Below are 20719 nucleotides of genomic sequence, written 5' to 3'. Positions count from 1 at the left end.
TTTACTTGCCTGGTTTTAGTTTATGTTTTAGATACAGTCTGTGCTCGTGTGTTCATCTGGATCATGACCTTGTGTTTTAAAACACAGATTAATGTTGAAGAACAACATTTTCTTGATATTTTTACTATTCATTCATTCATTCACTTTCCAACGCCTTTGTCCGTTATCGGAGCCTGTCTCAGCAGTCAACGGACGAGAGGCGGGGTACACCCTGGACAAGCCGCCGGGTCATCGCAGGGCAACACAGAGACCGACAATCATTCATAAACACACTCACACATTCGGGCAATAGTGACACCAATTCAAGCTGCATGTTTTTGGTTTTGGTGGGAGGTAGCCGGAGAACCCGGAGAGAACCCAATCCACGGGGTGAACAACAACCTCCTTGCTGTGAGGCAACAGCACTTACCGCTGCGCCACCGGGCCGCCCATATTTTGACTAATTATTGCAAAAACTACAGAAGCGTCGTCCATGAAGCTTTGAGGCTGGACAGATTTTTCTTGGCCTTTGTTGGATAATAAAGATTATCAAAGGAGATCTACTCTGAGTGACAGAATTGACAGATGATTAATGAATAAATAAATCTGTGGATTTGTTGACAGGCTTCAGTCACAGCCACTGGCGGGGGCATAAAGTGCTGCGTTTGCCTGCAGGGGAGAGCAGCTCACCTTTCCTGCTCGCTCCACCCTGATCGTTTGGGTCAATAAAAAGTCCCGAAAGCTAAACGCTTGCAGCTGTTGCACTCATTATGCAATCGTGGAACCCAAACTGAACTCAAGTCCTCCACATTTTCAAGCCACATGATCCAACTGCAAAGCGGCAACTGTGGGATCATCGGGGGCATTGAGTTATACGAGACTATGGCAACGGCAGAGCTGAGTCATAATCACTTCATTTCACGCTGATGGATTTATGTGCTCCCATCAGGCACAGGGATGAAACTGCCGATCGTAATCACCAACAGCACTGTGCCAGCGTAAAAGTTCAATTTAAACTCATTCAAGAAGGTGTGGCTTCAGGATAGCCTGTGGGTGTTTCTAACAAAGGTCAGCGCTCATCTCGTTCCGTCAAGGAAATAATCAAAGAGGACATTGTTTGTGATTTATCAAATAAAGATCCTTTAATTCACCACGTTACACGCATTCGGGAACAAATTAAAGTTCACTTTAAGTACTGAACAAATGACACACTTTGCCTTGCCAGATTATTATCCTTTTAGAGAGACACGCCTGTCAAAATAAGCACAAGCTGCAACTTCTTGCCGATCCGCCTGCAGAAGCCATCGACCGCTTGGCTAACCTGCAGATGAACTAAGCATGCAGTTCACATGGAACATATTTAAGAGCATCATATGGATGTGTGGCTGCATTTTCAAGTACCGGTATTTAGAACGCAGACGCTGACGGTGTTCATCAAGGAGACGGCAGCCATTACTTCCTCAGGCCACGCTTGCTTCTGCGACTCTTTGAACTGGGAATGAAGCATTAAGAAAATGAAATAGCTTGAATGATAACCAGCATTGCCTCCATTTTGAATTCAAATTTCAAACTTCTGAATATTTTTGATTTCATTTTTAGTCCTTATCCAAATAACTCTTCCCAAAGTCCCATGGTCTTTGTAATGGATAAAAAAGTTTTTTGTTGTTGGATGGGAAGTTAAATAAGAAAACTGCAAATATTAAAGGAATTAAAAGCAATAATAATTCAGTTTACTTGTTCTTATTGCCTTAAAAAATAAAGGGTACTCCTTCCCTAATTTGGGATCTGCTGCTGTCCAGAAAGCTGCTGCTGGCTTCAGACACTGCAGCCACGGAGAGCTTTTCATAGCCTTCTGTTGTTGGACGGGGGGGGGGGGGATGTATCACTATCTTTATCTGCTGTTGCTACTGAGGACCCTGACCTTTGCATGCAGCCTTGTGAGTATATAAATGTATATAAATTAAGCTCAGACTATATAAAAAAAGAAATCTCCATTTATATGCGTGACAAATGAAAGTTGTTCCCACTTACAATTTTGGACCTGCATAGATTCAATCTCTAGAACAAGGGTCTGCCTCAGAGGGGGTGAATGTTTGAATGCCTGTTTGAGCTTTGGCGCTTTCACAGTACGACAGATTTGAAAGACATTCTGGAGGAAAACCTCAACCGTTGTTGTTGTTTCTAACCCTCTATGCGCCACAGCCAACTCCCAGAGCTCTGGGAGGAAGGATTGCCGTTTGTATAGCAGCAGGGATGGTCTCCGTGTTAGTGACGCGCCGCATTAACAAGGATGATATCACATGGCAGCTATGAGATCTTTCAGCTGCCATGGATCCGCCTCTCCTTCGAGACCCAGAGCATGCAAGTTGTTCAAATCCTCCGGCCTGCCCTTTGTTAAAGCGCCTCTGATGCGCTCGCCCTGTTTGTATTCCTAGTCTCGTTTGGCTGGGTGCAAGTCGGGAAACTTTAGTCCTCCTGTCAGGCAGCTGGCACCAGCAACTGCTGAGCTGATGATGATGCGAGGGAAGCTGAAACGGGAGGAGGTGGAAACCCGAGGAGGCCGCTAGGTGAGCATCAGGGCCGACTTAGGAGTCTAAGCAGGGAATTGATTGTTTACATTCCTGAATGCCGCTGTGTGACTTTTTTATATCTGCTTTACGGCTGTGTATTTTCTGTCTGCATGAAATGTCAGCTCTCTCCAAAAGTTTTTTTTTTTTTAACAGCCCTCAGATGAACATCGTCTGTCAGGTTTCTGTCACAGCTTGTGACAGAAGCGGAGCCTAGCCCAGCTGACTGTTGCCAGGATACTGGGGCACACCCCTGGACAAGTCACCACTTCATCATTGTAGCCAGCAAGTTGAAGGACAAGGCCCCCGTGCCCCAAATAGATTACTTCCATCAATGGAAGTACTGTGCGGGTACTGACACGGCACAGCAACCGTTCACACCTAAGGGTTCCTTAGAGTCACTGATTCACACCTGCTGTGAATGTTTTGGCAGGGAAAAGTCACAGAACCAGGGGAACCCTTGCCAACTCCTTACAGAATGCTCCCAAGTACTCAGGAGGATTCAAACCCAAGACCCTCTTGCTGTAAGGCAACAGTGCTGCATGGTATGTTGCTGTGTAAGTTCTAATGTATAGGATTTCTGGGTAAACCTAGTGGTGTGTTTGCAGGTAAAAACCACAATGGAAAAAAAAAAAAATCAGGAAAGTGTTTTTGTCCACTCTTGGACACTGTACAAACATGGAGGAAGAAGACGCCGCTCTCGTTTTAGAAGCCAACAAAAAAACGAATGTTTGTCTTTTTGTTGATGTGGTAATGAAAATGAGTTTCTGAATGTAAAGTTCCACTTCTGCTCCTAAATATTAAACACTGGACCTTCAACATTATTTCTGAGCGGAGAAATAAGCATCCACAACATAAAGCAGACTTACACTTTCTGATGATCAGTGACCCGGTTCCTCAGCACCGTGATCTGTGGGAAAAAAATATGTTCATCATTTACAATAAAATGTTCATACAATCTAAAACATGGCTGATGAGCTTTGGAGGATGTGATTGAGGACTTTTCATTTTGAATTTGTAATCAGTCCATAAAAAAACAGGGGAAAAAGGGCCTTTATTAGAGATGCACACATCAACCAAGTATAGTAAAATTTATTTTGTTGGTCGCCCTGGTGGAATAAACAAGCTCACCCACTCTCGGCCACGTCTGCTATTCTCTAGTTGGCAAGCAACGGAATAATATTAACGGCACCGATACTATTTCAAAACAATTGTTCAGAATTAATAATGTATCATTAAAACACAATGTGTGATTGATTTATGTCCACAATACAAGGAGAGAGAGAGAGAAGAGTCTCAGGGAGATGAGAGAATACAAACCAAGAGGAAGATGAAGGAGGGAGAGAGAGAGAGAGAGAGAGCAGCATTCAGCTCACCAAACCAGAGCAGCAGGATTTGCATTTAGGGAGGACAGAAACGGGTCCTAACTAGTTCGGTTCGGTCCAGCCGAGACGGTTCTAGAGTTTCAGAAGTGTTTTTTGTTTTTTAAAGTTGCTTTCTGTTTGATTTACAGAGTTTGTGAACGTTGGTGTCGAGAAATGGAACGGTGAGAATGTTTCATGCAGGATAACAAAGTCATTTCAGTGCTTGCTGGGGAAGCCATTTGTCCAGAGAAGAGTTAACAAAAGGATTGACTACTTTTATTTTAGTTGTTCATTTTTACATATTGAATTTGTTTTATTGATCTGGTATTGGCTTCAGTTCATGATTGCATACGAGTCTGCTTGTGCAATGCTATATCAGTGTAGTCCTTCAAACTAAAAGACAGTGTGGATATAAACCTAAGCAGGCCTAATAAAATAAAAAAGACTTGGAACCTTTGTCAATTAAAAATAACAGCTTACATGAAAAACATGGGATCCTAAAATAATAATAATATAAAAAAGGTTTGAATATAAATAGCATTAACTAGAACTGAGCCAAACACAGGTTCAATAAATGTTTTTTATCTACTTTCAACCTAATCTTACAAACATGTCAGCAGTTCATCTGCACCCATTGGTCTGTTGTCTTTGCCTCGGACCCGAGGAGCCTAGAGATTGGTCCAAGCTGCATGTAAACGTCTACAGAGTATTATTATTATTATTGATCAGGAGATTGGAATAGGAAGCTGCTTCTTGTTTTTTTTGTATAAATCTATGACTGATTGGGGTGAGGTTCAATACGTTTGACTCCATTTCTAGCATCATATACGCCTAATTGTTTGCCTATTATGGACTGTACATCTTCTTTTTCTTTATAATCTATTTTATTTTTCCTTTGGCCACAAATCTGCTCGAAACAAATAAATAAATAGAACAGCGTTATCTGGAGTGGATCTACACGATGAGTTCAGCTAGTTGACAGCAACAAACACTGTGAAGTGGGGCAAACAAACTCTTAAATATAAAAATAAAAAGAGCCTATTCTCTACATTATTTGATTGCATTTTGGCATCTTGTGTCCCTCGGGGAGGAAGCTGAACACCATGACGTGGAGAAAAAACACAACACCTGCTGAACTGGTTAGTCGAGCTACACATCAATCCCAGTTTCAGAGCAAAGCAGTTTGTGTCTCGTGCAGAATCCCAGAAACTGAGTAATATTGTACATTCCTGTTTCATCTATTTCTGACATGCTCATCAGCCGGTGGCTGTGTTTCTAGCATGTGCTCGGCGTGTGCAGGCAATTGTCTTCACAACTCTTTTTTTTTTAAATGTATTCTTGCTTTGTCGATTTCCAAACACATCAGTGATGCTACGATAAGAGCATTTCTGCAGGAACATCTCACCTCGTACTTTTGCTTTGCATGCTGAAACTGAAGGTCAAACCTCTCTGCCTCCAGCTGGCGCACCCATTCCCAGAGTTCGTTGGCCTTTTCCCTGTGTCAGCCCAGAGAAGTGGAATCATGCCCACTCACACGATGCATAAGGCCACCCGGCAGCATTATTATTTTTTGTTAGAATTACCATCCTTATTATTTTACCTGAGGTTGTCTTCTTTCAAATGGTCTATATTTAAATCTTTGCGTCGTTCACTCAGGATCTTCTTCTTCTTCTCTCTTTCTGTTTGTCTTCTTGGCCCACTCTGAGTCTGCTGGTGAAGAAGAGGAGCCGTATGGTGATGTGCATCTACACTAGACATTAAAGACATAAAAACAAAAAAAACCAAAATCATCACCTTGTATCCAGTGAAAGTCAAATTGGAAAGAATCATCTTCTTCCTGGCATCCTCATCGGCTTTCTTCTTTGCCTCCTCATCTTCTTTTCTTGCTTTCTCCTCCTGGGGGGGGGGGGGGGGGGTGATGTTTCATTTGATCATGCATATTCAGTATTTTCATGAATGGAATAATTCGGCATTGTCAAGTCAAGTAGAATTTATTGGAGGGTTGGCCTGAGGCCGGGAAAGCAAACGACCCATTTCTACATACAGCTGCTCTGTTCTGCCGCTCCCTCTCTCGCTCTGCCCGGATCTTCATTTGCTCTGCTCTCTCTGACCTGCGTTTCTCCTGGAATAGGAAATGAAAGAACAAACCCCAAAAGCTGCAGGTTAACTGAAGACGTGACAAAAAAGGACGACACATAATTGTGGATTGGGTGATTTAGAGAATGTGGCACGTAAAGATTAGAAGCATACAATGCGATCTGTGAGGCAGAGAAGTTCCTCTTCCTCCTTCTTACGCATGTCGAAATGAGAGTCAATCAGAGTCTGGAGCTCTGTCATGTCCTTTTCCATTCGTTTTCGATGAATGTCCTGCATTTGCCGGAAGAATTCAAATTGAAACATTCAGCAGTCGTCTTAAAATGGGGCATTTCTGGACGGGGTTTTAAAGGACACTCACATCAAAGTCCACTTTTTCTCCTTCTGGGATTTTGGGGACTGCCAATCCAGGCACAAAACCTGGCCTGAAGAGGATTTGAAATGTGAAAGCCAGGTTATTTTATTATGTGTCACAAAGAATTATATATATATATAACTCTGTTCTTACTTTGACTTGGGTTTGGCCTCATCTGTGATTTCATTAGAGGACAAACAAAGTGAAATCTTTAGTTTATGAGTCAACACATTTTTCTTTTACACGCATGCATTGTGTATGTTTCTTAAATCGCTCAGCCATACCTCCTTCATTATCCTCTGCAGCATCTGCTAAAAGATAAAAAAAAAAGATATAAAAAAGTCTTCCCAAGTCTTCATACTCAATTGGTAAAAGAAAAAAAGCAAAGTGAAAAGAGAAATCAAAATGCTTAAAGCTAAATACTATTTGACTGGTCATAATTTGTACATATACCGTGTCTGCAGGATTTCAGCTACACATTGAGGTGTTAAAATGACCCTGAAAACTGAATATGAGAGACACGAAGCGGTAATATGCCTTGAGTTTTGCAATCATTGTCCGGCTGAAACAAATCAATCCAAATCTGCGTAACACTTCAGATTATCAGATATATTGTCATGAAGCGAAAACAGAGCGCATTTTTTTTTACTTGACAAAAGTTTTAGAGATGCACGGTGTACTTTGCACAGCAATGACAGCTCATTTTCTTATTTTTAACATCTGCGCTAATAATAAACAAATACTGTTTAAGGCATGCAAACACGTAAATGCATAAGCGTAACTACCTTCTGCCTCCTCCAACTCCTCCTCCTCCTCCTCTGTGCAAGGCAAACATGTAGACTGGTTAGCAGCAATGATACAGTTTCACACAGCACTTAGATCGACATTGTTTATGCCATCTATTTTTGACATTCAAAACCACCGAGGCAATCTACTTCCCTTTCGGTATTTATTTAATTGTTCACCACTTTGCACTCCAATCGGGGAGTATTGAATTTAATTCCCCAGAATGCATTGGATGCATGCGCAATAGAGGACAGGCATGGCTTTTATGTGACAGTCTCATATTCAAATCTGCTCTTTTTCTGAAAGGAGATAAAACAGGTTTGTCAGAAACGAAGGTGTGCTCATTCCGGCAGCGTTCCCACAGCCCTGTCTTAAGTCTGGCGCGGTTCCTATTACGCAGCTCACTGGGCATCTGTGGGGAAAAAAAGTAACAGTAGTCCTTTAGGCCACAAAAGGTAACTCAAGCTCTTTCCACCACCAAGACGGTAAGCCAACCTTGATTTCGAGGACCCCTGAAAAGCATGAAAATGGCGGTATTGTAGCGTCCGTCGGACGCTGGAATAAGCACACGGTTGATCTCACAAAGAGCTCTTTATTAAATGGTCACTGTCGGCCGTAACCACGCCACAACGGAACGGGTAACTATCCCTCACTCCCGCAGCTCCCTCTCACACACCCCGCCCCTCCTCCCTGGGATGCCTTCGCGGACTCTCTGCAGCGTAGGAACAACGAACACTCTTAAAACATGAACCGTTACACTGCCCCCCCCTTACTGAATCCCTCGCCCCGAGGGATCACAAACAAAGTCTCTGAGATGGCCCGGGGGCTTTCGCCGCCTTCGGGGCCGAGTGGGCAGTGCTGCAGCCTCCTGCCACTGCGCAGGGGGTGAGTCCGGGGGTGGTGGTGTCTTGTCTCTGGGAGGGGGTGTTGGGGGACGGGGACGGGGCCTGGGCCGCTGAAGTGGGCGCGCATCCCCTTTGTATGGGGCCAACCTGTCCCTGTGAAGCGCCACCCGTCTCCCTCTAGGGGGCAGCTGGACCCTGTACACAACCTCCCCCAATCTCTCCAAAACTTCACAGGGCCCCGACCAGTGACAGTCTAACTTTGGGCACCGTCCCTTTTTCCGTTTAGGGGTGTACACCCACACTAAGTCACCAGCGCTGAAGTCTCTCCCTCTGGACCTCAGGTCGTAATTCCTTTTTTGCCTCATCCCCGCTTTCCCGAGCTGGTCACGGGCAAAAGCGTGAGCTGACTCCATCCTATCTTGGAGCCTCCTGGCATATTCTGGCCCCGGTGGAACTGCTGGTGTGTCCGGGGGGTTTCCAAACACCATCTCCGCAGGGGCCCGCAGCTCCCGACCCAACATCAGCAGAGCAGGTGTGCATGAGGTGGAATCTTGCACAGCAGATCTGTAGGCCAGCAAAACAAGGGGGATGTGCATGTCCCAATCACGCTGATGTTCTGCGGTGAGTATGGCCAGTTGTTTCCCTAAGGTTCTGTTGAACCGTTCGACGAGCCCGTCACTCTGTGGGTGCAGCGGGGTGGTCCGGGTCTTCTCCATTCCCAGGCGCTCACACATGGCAGAGAAGACTGCTGACTCGAAGTTCCTCCCCTGGTCGCTGTGGATCGTCTCAGCTGCTCCGAATCTGGCGAACATGCCCTCCACCAGTGCATCAGCAACAGTCTCTGCCTCCTGGTTCGGTATGGCGTACGCCTCCGGCCACTTCGTAAAATAATCCATAGCAACCAGGACGTAACGGTTCCCCTTGTCTGTACGTGGAAATGGGCCCATTATATCCACTGCTACTCTCTCCATCGGGGCTCCCACTGCCAGCTGTTGAAGGTGGGCGCGGGATTGGTCGGGGGGGCCTTTATGTGCTGTGCAGAGGTCACAGCGGCGGCAAAAGTCTTCCACGTCCCGCCTGAGCTGGCCCCAGTAGAAACTCTGCCGCAGCCGGCCAAGGGTTTTTGAGATCCCAAAATGCCCGGCTCCAGCCGTGCCATGACAGGCCTTTAGCACGGCTTCCCTCAGGGCTCCAGGGACCACCACCTGCCACCTCTCCTCTCCAGTAGCTGGTGCCTTCCAGGCCCTCTGAAGCACCCCGTCCTTAAGCCGAAGGGCTGCAAATTTTTCAAAGAGTCCCTTAGTGGCAGGGGAGCACCCGGCGACCTCATTCCACTGGGGCCTCCTTCCGGACTCCATCCACTGCAACACTGGTTGGAGGTCAGCGTCTTTTTCCTGTTGGACTCTCCACTCTACAGACCCAACAACCTGCGCTGCTCTGCAGGCTAGTCTGTCCTCGCTGGGCATGGGGTCGTGTTTCCCCTCGGCGCAGAGCTCCACCTCCCGGGCCTCCCTCTTCTCGCAGTACCGACAGCTCTCAGAAGCGCAGGGGCGCCGGGACATAGCATCCGCATTTGCATGGCGAGCGCCAGCCCTGTATTCCACGTGGAAGGTGTAGGGCGCCAGCTCCTCCAGCCAGCGTGCAATCTGTCCCTCTGGCTCCTTGAAGGACATCAGCCACTGCAGGGCTGCGTGATCTGACCTGACAGTGAACGGCAGGCCGCAGAGGTAATACCTGAAGTGGCTTATTGCTCTCACGATCGCCAGGAGCTCTCTGCGCGTCACGCAGTAGCGCCTCTCAGCTTTGTTAAAGGTTCTGCTGAAGTACGCCACCACTCTCTCCCCCTCTGGCCCCACTTGGCTCAGAACTGCTCCCATACCCACGTCGCTTGCATCTGTGTCCAGCAGGAACGGCAGGCTCGGGTCGGGGGGGGTAAGGATGGGCGACTCCGTCAGGGCCTCCTTCAGGTGGCTGAAAGCCTGCTCACAGTCTGGGGACCAAGCAAAGTCACTGTCCTTTCGCTGCAGGCGGAACAGAGGCGCGGCTATGCAAGAAAAGCCACGCACGAACCGTCTGTAGTAGGATGCCAGGCCAATGAAGCTCTTCAGTTCTCTCAGGGTGGTGGGGGTTGGCCAGTCCTTCACTGCTCGCACTTTTTCCTCCAGCGTGCTGATGCCCTCGCCCCCAATCTTGTGCCCCAGGAACTCCAGCTCCCTCCTCATAAAGCAGCATTTATCTGGGTGGAGCTTCAACCCAGCCGCTGCTATCCTCTGCAGCGTCTGCTGCAAAGATGCCAGAGCCGCCCCAAAAGTGCTCCCATGGACCAGGATGTCGTCCAGGTAAACCAGGCATTCCTGGCGGGGGACATCAGCCAGAGCTTTCTCCATCAATCTCTCAAACGTGGCTGGGGCATTACACAGGCCAAAGGGGAGGACCCGAAACTGCCACAGCCCCCTGCCAGTACAGAATGCGGTTTTCGGTCTTGCTTCTGGGCTGAGAGGCACCTGCCAGTAACCGCTGCGCAGATCTAGGGAGGAAAACCAGGAGGAGCCGGAAATTAAGTCCAGAGACTCATCAATACGGGGCAGCGGGTACGAGTCTTTTTTCGTCACGCTGTTCAATGGCCTGTAGTCCACACAGAATCTCATTTTTGAGCTCCTCTTTTTGTTGACCATCACAACCCCAGAGGCCCAGGGGCTGTCAGAAGGCTCAATGATGCCATTCTGCAGCATCTCGCTGATTGCGCTGTCAGCAGCAGCCTGACGTGCTAGGGGAAGGCGGCGAGGGCGTGTCTTAATGGGCCTGGCATCCCCGGTGTCGATGTCATGTTGCACCAGGTGAGTCAGGCCCACTTCCTCTTCCGTCAATGCAAAAATGTTCTGGAACTCTAACAACACCTGCCACAGCTCCGCTTGTTGCTTGGCATCCAAGCTGTGGCAGTTGTGCTTCCACACCTCCCTCACCATCCCCATCCTGTCTCCCTCACCTGCCGTGGGACACTGCACCTGAGAAGGAGGCTGTGTGACTGCTGGGAGATGGGAAGCAAGGGGCTGCGGCACCTGAGAGGTTGGTAGTAGGGGCTGTGTCTTGCGTTGCTCCTTTACTGCTCTCATGCTTGGCTGTTGCAGCCCACGGGTCTGAGCGGGGCGCACCATTTCAATCGTGGGGCCCCTTGGGAAAGTCAACGTGTTCCCCCCCAGGTCTAACACACCTCGTGTGGCACGAAGAAAGTCCAGGCCCAATATGCAGGGATCCTGCACTGCTGCAACCCACACCTTAAAGTTCACTGACAGCCCCCCCAGCCGTATGGTGACCACTCCCCTCCCAATCATAGGAGCTAGCTCACCTGTCACGGTTCGCAGCTTCACCTCAGTGTGTTCTAAATGTGTCCTTGCTGGCACCACATCAGGTCTCACTAAAGTTGCAGTGGAGCCGGTATCAATAAGGGCTGTGCATGGAGCTCCTGCCAGGGCGATGGGTACATGGCAAAAGTCCCCTGCATTGGTCCAGCCCACCACCCTTGCAGATTCGGTGCTGTCGTCTGCTTCTGGAGGGAGCGGAGCCCCGCTCCCCCTGCCGTTCCATTGGGCTCCGTCCACTGGAACCGAGGCCGGGTGGGACACAGAGAAAGGAGCCTGCGTTGTCCCATCTACGCAGGTCCCGAGCCGTTTCCCTGGACGCCAGCTTGCTTCGGGCACCGTCTGCTGATGTGACCCTGCTGACCACACGTCCAGCACACCGGGGGGTTTCGGCGAGGGCTGTGGTTGTCGCGTGCTTGGTGCGGTGACGCGGCCCTGATTAGCTCAGTCAGTTCAGCAACCCAAGCCGGTTTCTCCTGACCTGGGTCACTATGCACCACAGCCCTTGTCACTGGCCCTTGGTAGCCCTCGGCAGCGCCCCCTACAGCCTCTCTCTCCGCCGCCAGCTCCAGGGCCTCTTGCAGACTACAAGGATGGGCAAGCTGTGTCTGCACGCGCAGCTCCCCCGGTGATAGGGCTCGTATAAACTGGTCTCTGGCCAGTTCATTCTGCACAGCAGCGGGCATGTGGGCATAAGCTTTCCTCGCCAGAGTCTCAATGTCATTAGCCAGCATACGGAGCGGCTCACCCGGCTGCCTCCGTCTGTTCATCAGCTCCGCACGCAGGACGCCTGGTTGGTTACACTGCCCGAACCGACGCTGGAGGGCTCCGACCAAAGCCCCATAGTCCTCTCTCTCCGCTGGGCTCAGCTGCAGCAAGCACGGCAGCGCGTCATCGGCGAGGCACATGGCTAGCTGGAGGGCCTTGGTGTCTTCTGACCAGTGTGCGGCCCGAGCCAGTAGCTCGAACTGGGCATGAAATGCCTCCCAGTCTGCCTTACCGGAGTACTTTGGGGTCTTGACTTGCGGCCGAACACACTGCGCGGCGCCATCCACGACCGTGGTCGGGCCCGCAAAGCCTTTCCTCGTGGCTGCGATTGAAGGGCTGAATCCGGCGTCCGCCGCTAGCTTCCTGGCTGTCTGCCTTGTGCGCTCCACAGCGCGTTCAAGCTCCATCTCATACACCCGCCTGCCGGCGTAGCCACCGTCCATTACCTCCTCTTTGATTTTCGGGCGAGCCCCTTTTCCGTCGCGTCCAGCCATTAGCGTAGCCGACGAGCAGAATTAGCCGTAGCTCACCTAGTTAGCTCCGCCCGGCTAACGGAGTTCAGCGCAGAGGGATCCGTGTTTTCACTTCTGACACCAATGTAGCGTCCGTCGGACGCTGGAATAAGCACACGGTTGATCTCACAAAGAGCTCTTTATTAAATGGTCACTGTCGGCCGTAACCACGCCACAACGGAACGGGTAACTATCCCTCACTCCCGCAGCTCCCTCTCACACACCCCGCCCCTCCTCCCTGGGATGCCTTCGCGGACTCTCTGCAGCGTAGGAACAACGAACACTCTTAAAACATGAACCGTTACAGTATTGTGCTTTGGTTGCGATCGTTCTCAGTGCCCTCTATTGAGAACATAAGCCGACCGTGCAACAGTGACCACTCCGCATAGTAGGAGACAGGTGGCGCTTGGTTTCACTGCAGGGCTGCACAGCGGGCCCGTACGAGCAGCCTCGGAAAATGGGACAGAAATAGAGATATGGTCTTTGTTGCTTTGATGAGTGCACCAGTCGGACTGGCACGGCCGATCCACTGGGATATTTATACAAGGGGAACTAGCTCCACGCTCAGACAGACAGGCAGGACTGACTGAGGGGGGACAAAGGTTAATCCTGCAGAAAGGCCGAAGGATAGCAGCTGTCTCTGCAGCGGCGGCGACATGGCAAAAATACAGTTTGCTGTGCGCTGAAGCCGGCGGCTTAGCAGCGTGTTAAGGGGCTGAGCACGACGGGCTCAAGAGTGCAAAGCGAGTAACAAAGACACGAGCTGCCTCTTAATTTAAAATGGATTTTTTATGATGTTGTTTGTATACCAACAATATGTTTGCCTTCATCATAGCATGCAAGCAAAAGGAGACAAAAAAAAACTATTCTGGAGACACATTAGTTTGGGGTTTGTGTGCATGCAAGCATAAGTGCAACGACCATGCATTTTTGTTGCGTGATAAAACTGTGCAGCATCCAGTCAACCAGAACGTCTGCATCCTGGAGTTACACTTCACTCTTACAGCAGCAGAACTCTGATGCTGTCCATATGTTTGACAGACAAACCAACTTACCGGTACGCTGTCTCCTGACAGAAGAAAAAAACATTTTCAGAATGACACCAACCGGTTGTCACGGGCACAGAAACAAAGCTCACATTTACTCACCCATTTGAAGCATCTTCTGTGTCCGACATGTCGACGATGCAGCACCTGTACAAAGCAAGTCCGGTTCAGAGGAGGCCTGGGGGGGGGGGGTCACGTGACTTACAAATAGAATCAAACAGTACAAAATCTGCATTTACAGTTCAAAAGCATAGAGGAGGCACACACGCACACACACAGAGACGTACCCAGCGAGTGTGATGCACGCTTCAGCGAGGGTCAGTGGGCTGTTGTGCCCATATCTGTGCGTCATAAGCTTTTAAACCAGTAGTGGATTACATGGCGGCGAGCTTCCCACGTCTACAATGGGTGGGCACATACCTGCAAACAGATGGCAGATGGCATCAACGAGAATGGGAAAACATGCACTCTCCGTGGACTTATATTGTCTATTTTTACATGTAGAGCCGAATTGCACTGGATCGCTGTTCTCGCAAAGGCTTCCATATCTCAAGGCTGGCAGACCCAGCGAGGGTTAATCCCCAACTTCCCGGCACAGAGGGATTTATCGTAAAATAAAAGGCTCATCTGTCACAGCATAACAATAAGTTGTTATCTAAGGCTGGGCGTCTTGTACAATCATGCAATAGTCTCACAGCATGTTGCCACGGGAATGAATAAAACAGAAAGCCGCTGCCAGTTTATTAGAGCTCACCTTCAATCTTTGAATATCTGCCCTGACATGCAATATAATGTCATTAAAAATGCCAGGCTGAGCCAAGTCTTGTGATGCGGCCAGTATTTGCTGGCAATAATATATCTGTGATACTCTGGAGTGGGACCCCCCCCGCCCCCCCTTTATGTCAGTCGTGGTGGTTTTATATGTCTAGAAATCTTCCTGTCACAAATCAGTGCAGGTTCTTGCTCAATCTTGTCAGTATCCTGAGCGCTTTTGTTCAGGCCCGTAAGGTCGACTTGTACTCGTGTCACAAGTTCAGGCTCCAGCAGCAAAAATGCAAAGAGCAGCTCAGCGTTTGATGTTAATTAGACATTTGGGAAGATCTTCATTTTGCAGGTATTCTATTTGTAGATTTTAAAGCTAAAACCATAAAATAGGGATAACACAGAATTGGAATACTTTCTGAGCTGTTACAAGGAGATGTTTATCTTTTAAAGAAACTCTTCACAATTCTGTCGATGACATTTTAACAGTTAGATTATGACATAATGTATACTGAGCCCGCCCCTGTTTGCATCAAGTCCTCTCCTGAGCTTGATTGAGCTTTTCATTTCAATATTATCATTTCATTTAACGGCATATAATTTGAGTCCGGCGTCTTACGTGGAGATAAATCTTAGATAAGCAACACCTTTTCTACACTAAATTTACAATAAGTAATGCACATGTGGAAAAAGAGTAACAAACTTGACTTGTGTGATGATTACTAGTTTGGAATTTGCCTCGAACACTTATGTTGTGTCTCACCCTGCGGGAGCATTTTGACACAGCGTCTGTTGACCGATGTTTTCACTGTGTTTTAACATGTGTGTGGTGCATTGTGGGTAAGGAGGGCGTTACAGAGCTGTGATCCTTTATTGTCCCTCCTGGCACCCCGTACCTGCAGTATGACACACATCCATCAATCAGCTCCTCATCATCCAGTGTGTCCACTCTGGATCCTCGTCCTCTGTAAAATAGATGCTGCTTTTGTTCTGAGTGATTTATTTTGCTGTCACTCACCTGGCCACCGAATACACACATGATGTATTTATACCTGCATAGTTGAGCTCTATTTTTGGAATACTTAAAAGTAGAATTACATTCATGTGCAGAAGAGGCTTTCAACTTTAATAGTACACATTTAAATAATAAGCAGGACAACTTTTGAAATAAAGGCTTGCCTTTAAAAGTTTTTGGTTTACATTCACGCAAATCGATTGAAGTCGGGGAATACTATTGCACTCCAAGCCATTTTCTTTGAGCAAACTTTCTCCTCCTTATTTCATTGTTTCTTGTAAGCCCCACCGGCGCGGGACGTGATCCAGCTAGAACTAACAAACAGAGCTCCTAATGTTTTTTCTTCTTTTTTTTACACACCAGTCGTGACATGTTTCAGTTTTTTTAACACTCAATTATCAATACACCCTTTTCGGTAAACTGTGTGTTTAGCAAGTCATTTCTGCGATGATGAATCTGTTAATGTCACGTTGCCAAACTGAAACCGGTTTTTCTGGAAAGGCGCAGGACTGTTTCAGCGTGAATTGGGCGTGAGGTGATACTGCCACCTGGTGGTAGAATAGAAAGGTTTTAACGCTGTGTTTTCTTTTACGTGTGTCACGATTGTTGCGCGCTGTTCTTGTAACAGCATGTATAGGGAGGGATCCACATCTGTGGTTCTCCCAAATGTTTCCTATTTTTTTTCCCCTCAACCGGTTCAAGCCGTGAATTAATAATTAGTCTCTCTGATTGTCATCACTTATGGACTTATGTTTTGTATTTTCTAGTAAATTGGGTCACTCCACATCATATTCCAATGATTGTGATTTAAGAGTGATCTGATCGATTTGTAGATCTTCTGATATGAGACAAAGAGACAGCTGATTAATGTGTTCGAATGCAAAGCTTCACCGCTTACAAGCCAAACTGACTGAAAAACAGATATTGCGACATTTATTTCAGTGAAAATGGAACAAGACACGCACAGAATCCTGCGCTGAATATAAGCCAAAAACAATCAAAAGAAAAACCAAAAAATAAACAGCTGTATTTATTGTGCTGTATCTGACACGTCATTTTGCATGTGATGGTGGCTGAAGGAAAATGAAGGCCAGCTACTGGCTGCCAGATGGCTACTCCTTCGCAGCGTCAAACATCTTCTTGCGGCCCTCCATGCCTGACATGGCTTCCACATTCTTCCTCCAGTCACTGAACTCCACTGTCTTCTCCTGCACGGAGGGCATTTTGAGGAAGAATATTTTTTTTTTTTGCATCCATGGCAGAGAACAGCACATTCTGAGATCCTTCTAGAATGTTGTTTAATGGGTTGGATGTCATTTCAACATGATTACGTAACAGATCTATAGATCTGTGTGAAACTTGGATCAATGGGTCAGTGGCCAGGAAAGAACCCAATACCCGTCTGGTAAAAAAAAGAAATGTCAAACTTTCCTTCACTTTCTGAGCATTTTGTTTTAAAATGTTGCCTCCTTTCACCAAATGTATTGATCTTTCATGCATGCCTTCCTTTTTTGTCTATGCCCGTATTCCCTGAACTTACTTTTTCTGTGTCCTCCTTCTTGACTGATTTAAGATTAGCGCGCAGGTCCAAAGACACCTTGTGTTTGGAGCCCAGCAGTGAACGCAGGATGGCATCAGCAGAGACCCTCACCCTTCTCAGGTTGGGTCTCTTAAACTTTCCTCGCAGGTCCAGAACCTTGATGTTCAGATCTTTTATCTGGAGAGAAAGCGGATTGGACGACAGGAATGGCCATTCAGTGTTCGATGTCGGATCAGCTAATTTTGAGCTATTACAGGCGTAAGATGCGTCACCTTTTGTGTTGGACTGATCACTGTGTATTGTTGCATCTTTTAAATGGTTTTTATTTACCTCTCTGTTATTGTGAAAAACCTTGGCTTCGATGTCGTACCGTTCCTCGTCCGCCACGTCTATTTTGGCACGGAGCTCCTCACAGAATGTCTATTCAGAAAAATAAGAACAATGATCACCGTTTTTTCAACTCCATTTATCAATATGTCAAATGATCAAGTATAACTTCATTAATGCCTGAGTAGCAATAGAAACAAATAGATGCATTAAAAAACAAACAACGAACGAAGGGCTAAAAATGAATGGATAACATATAAATAATGGGCTTTATCAAAAGCCGTACAAAGAGCTTTGTATTAATATTATGCCATAAAGCATGTCATTTCTGGAGTGTAATTTACAAGTATAAACCGCTATCTGATGAATAGTCGTACCTGCAGCTCTGCTATAGACATGCCACTCGTGTGAATAGGAGGTGATTGTTCATCCAGGTATTGTGACTTCTGCTCCTCTTTTTCTTCCAACTCCTGCTCCAGCTCCTCTTTGGCCATGGCAATCATCAAGCTCTGAATTACCGAGCAAAAATCAGTCGCCGCTCTATTTATCATCTCTTTGACTGAAGGTAATGTTAGTCAAGCAGGACTGGGGACTGACCTTCAGCATGAGCTTGCGAGAGGCTGAGATTTTAGATTTCCTCTGGAAAATATAAATGCAAGGTTTTCTGTACGTGATAATACAGTATTAGCATCTTTTGAATTGTTTTATTGATTGTACCACGTGAATTCATACCTCAGGTCTGTGTTGGTAGAAAATAAAGAAAGAACGCATTTAGATACAGAGATAAAACGTTCAGCAAGCTACTTCTGACATATTATATTTATCTGTCACTGTAGATAAATCTCACTTGCTAAACGCAGATTCAGAAATGGAAACAATGAACGAAACACAATGCACTTACGCTTTCTCAGGCATCTTGGTTATTTTCAGCTCCCCCTGCAAGACAAAAATAAAACCTTTTGCACTGAAGTGCTCAAGTGGAAACCACTTGGGTCTGGAGCCCCAGTGGCTTTTAACTGTGGCATCCAGAGAAGCATTCCTCTACACAGAAGGACGACCTTGTAGAGTAGCAGACTTTATACCCTATATATGCATGGTTCCATGGAGGCTTTAAGACTGCCATAGTGTTGGTTCCCCCCCCCCATCATTTTTAATATTCTTTAGAAATGGTGTATGATATATTTATATATTAATGTGATGTTTTGGAAAGCTTCTTTTGCGTTTGTTATAGTAGGGACGGTTATGTGCTCCTTTATATTTATACGGTACTCTTGTGAAAAAGGGATAGAATAGAAATCTCATTCATTCTGACAAATAGATGAAAAATAAAAATGTAAATGTTGAGCTTTCTTTATTTTAGTGGCTGAATGCTCGAATAAACTAAGTCACAGCAAAAACAAGAAGCAAATTTGACTACAATTGACTATTAATCTACCTAAATATCAATTAATAATTATCAATTATTATTCCCCTTCTGGATTATCTTCTTGTTTTTATACCGCCACTCACCTCCCAGTGCTGATCGCACCCTCTCTGTCGGACAGATGAGCGATGCCAGACGGGAGGAGCATGCAAAGTCCCATTCTGTCTTTTCCTCAGAGCCACTGTCTCTAAGCCGTCCATCATGGCTGTCCTCACCACTGTCTTGTAGACCTTTCCCTTCATCCTTGCTGACACTCTCCTATCACAGAGCACACCTGATACTTTCCTCCACCCATTCCAGCCTGCCTGCACACGATTCTTACCTTCTTTACGTTTACGTCTCACTGTTCCCCCTGGGACCTTCTCATTTACACACATGTACTCTGTTTTACTCCTGCTTATTCCTCTCTTTCTAGAGCAGACCCCACTTCTCTAAATTCTCCTCTACCTGCACATTGCAGATCACAATGTCATCTGCAAACATCATATTCCAAGGAGCTTCCTGTCTCACCTCGTCTATCCATCACCATGACAAAAAAAAGGGGCTCAGAGCTGATCCCTGGTGCATCTCACCTCTACACTAAACACCCATGTTGCTCTACTGCACACTTGAACAACTGTCCTACATGTCCTGAACTACTCTGACATACTTCTCTGCCACTCCAGACTTCCTCATGCAGTACCACAGTTCCCCTCTAATCACCCTGTCCTTTATCTAGATCTACAAAGACACATTGCAGCTCCTTCTCACGTTCCCTGTTCTTCTCCATTGCTAGCCTCAACGCAAACACTGCGTCCGTGGTAATCTTCCTCGGCATGAAGCCATACTGCTGTTATGTCCTTAGTCTAGCCTCAACCACTTTTTTCACGTAAACATCATTGTTGACTCATTAGCTTGGTTTGAATCTAATTACCATCATCTAACTTGAAGTTGAACATCCCTGATCTCATCAGTGAGGAAAAGTACTGTCAAAGTTACCATCAGAAAGCTAAAGGCTAGCTGTCTCAGGGGAGCACAGATTCATGGTCTTACCTTTTGTGTGTTAAAGCTGTGGCTGCACGCAGATGCCAAGTGATGGGTACAATGCAGGACGGGGACCAGGGACCAGGACGTTTATCTCCTGCTCCCTTTGGTCCCTCCTCTCTATCACAAGGAGACTTAAATAGAAACACACAGTTTGAGAGGGGGGGGCGTTAGGGCAGCAGTGATCGTGATGCTTGTGTTGTGTTGACGGATCACTGCGGATTTTCCATTCATCTGTTAACCTGTTATTATAAACTTTTTATTTTGCTTGCACACCAGACTTGTTCATCCTAACAGGCGGTTGCTGTTCCTATATCAGCCACGTCCCAAAAACATTACCATGGTTGTGTTAATGTTCTGGGTCTCTTGTTGGAGACATGTTCTATCTCTTCCAAGGCTGAAGCCCCCCCAGTGTGATGAGGATAACAGCTGCAGACAGTGCTAAGATGTGGGATATATAATAGGAATGAAGTTTCCGTTGTGCATTTATCTTAGGCCTGGCAACTAAGCATGGACAAGTTGCACCACTGTGTGATACTGGGTCACGTTAAACCATACATGCGCCACACTAATCCAAGTTGTGGGTGGACAGACGAACAGATGTGGGCCACAGTGCTGCTGATATGCGCCATGACTTGAGAATAAGTAGACAGATTTCTTAAAATCCAAATCTATGGAAATGGTGCCTGCATGTCTGTGGCTATAAGCAGCAGTTGCATTTACTTTGTACTTTTATTCTGTCATTTTTTCAATGTTGTTAAATTCGCTGAAAACTTGCAGGACTGCTCCTCGCTCATGCTGAGTCAGCGCTCTTAAGTCTCTGAAGCTGACATGATTTATGACGCTGAGGTCGAGGCTGTCGGCTCATGGCAGCGGATTATAATTCATCTATATATGGCAGCAGGATTAACAAAGAGCTGTGTGTGTGTGTTTGTGTGTTGGAAAGCCTCTAGG

The 20719-nt window shown here is 46.8% G+C and overlaps 2 protein-coding genes and 1 long non-coding RNA gene across 7 annotated transcripts; 1 reads left to right on the top strand and 2 right to left on the bottom strand.

Moving 5' to 3' along the window:
- Positions 1–1102: 1102 nt before the first annotated feature.
- Positions 1103–13834, bottom strand: LOC137898735 (troponin T, cardiac muscle isoforms-like). Of its 4 annotated transcripts, none has more exons than XM_068742780.1 (13): positions 13778–13827; positions 13685–13698; positions 7145–7177; positions 6644–6670; positions 6513–6534; positions 6366–6429; positions 6161–6277; positions 5955–6032; positions 5705–5806; positions 5511–5620; positions 5316–5406; positions 3416–3456; positions 1103–1471 (listed from the first exon to the last, which is right to left on the bottom strand). In XM_068742780.1, exons 1-13 carry the CDS (start codon positions 13804–13806, stop codon positions 1432–1434), a joined length of 768 nt encoding a protein of 255 aa, XP_068598881.1. In that variant the 5' UTR covers positions 13807–13827; the 3' UTR covers positions 1103–1431. The 4 variants fall into 4 exon arrangements, with proteins under 4 accessions (XP_068598881.1, XP_068598882.1, XP_068598880.1 ...); XM_068742781.1 differs by having other exon boundaries at positions 5511–5617; XM_068742779.1 differs by having other exon boundaries at positions 5511–5806; positions 6644–6667; positions 13778–13834.
- On the top strand, positions 2438–3405 carry LOC137898088 (uncharacterized). Of its 2 annotated transcripts, XR_011105593.1 has the most exons (4): positions 2438–2546; positions 2703–2897; positions 2980–3070; positions 3155–3405. It is a non-coding gene; the product is annotated as an uncharacterized lncRNA (long non-coding RNA). The 2 variants fall into 2 exon arrangements; XR_011105592.1 differs by having other exon boundaries at positions 2980–3405.
- A 2730-nt stretch (positions 13835–16564) lies between the features above and the next one.
- Positions 16565–18103, bottom strand: tnni1b (troponin I type 1b (skeletal, slow)). Its single transcript, XM_068742030.1, has 6 exons — positions 18073–18103; positions 17917–17966; positions 17697–17828; positions 17323–17412; positions 16993–17169; positions 16565–16660 (listed from the first exon to the last, which is right to left on the bottom strand). Exons 2-6 carry the CDS (start codon positions 17923–17925, stop codon positions 16565–16567), a joined length of 504 nt encoding a protein of 167 aa, XP_068598131.1. The 5' UTR covers positions 17926–17966; positions 18073–18103.
- Between the last annotated feature and the right edge of the window lie 2616 nt (positions 18104–20719).

The sequence above is a fragment of the Brachionichthys hirsutus genome, chromosome 8 (genome assembly GCF_040956055.1).
Source record: "Brachionichthys hirsutus isolate HB-005 chromosome 8, CSIRO-AGI_Bhir_v1, whole genome shotgun sequence".
Taxonomy (NCBI): Eukaryota; Metazoa; Chordata; class Actinopteri; order Lophiiformes; family Brachionichthyidae; genus Brachionichthys; species Brachionichthys hirsutus.
Note: the sequence above shows the minus strand (reverse complement) of the source record. Positions and strands in the feature narration are given on the sequence as shown.

Coding starts and splice junctions, on each gene's coding strand:
- LOC137898735 (XM_068742778.1), bottom strand. CDS start 13,806: ATGTCGGACACAGAAGATGCTTCAAATGG. Junction 6,430..6,512: donor GAGGCCAAACCCAAGTCAAA/GTAAGAACAGAG, acceptor AATCCTCTTCAG/GCCAGGTTTTGTGCCTGGAT. Junction 5,807..5,954: donor AGCGGCAGAACAGAGCAGCT/GTATGTAGAAAT, acceptor CCCCCCCCCCAG/GAGGAGAAAGCAAGAAAAGA.
- tnni1b (XM_068742030.1), bottom strand. Junction 17,413..17,696: donor TGTCTATAGCAGAGCTGCAG/GTACGACTATTC, acceptor TTTTCTGAATAG/ACATTCTGTGAGGAGCTCCG. Junction 17,170..17,322: donor TTTTTCACAATAACAGAGAG/GTAAATAAAAAC, acceptor CTTTCTCTCCAG/ATAAAAGATCTGAACATCAA.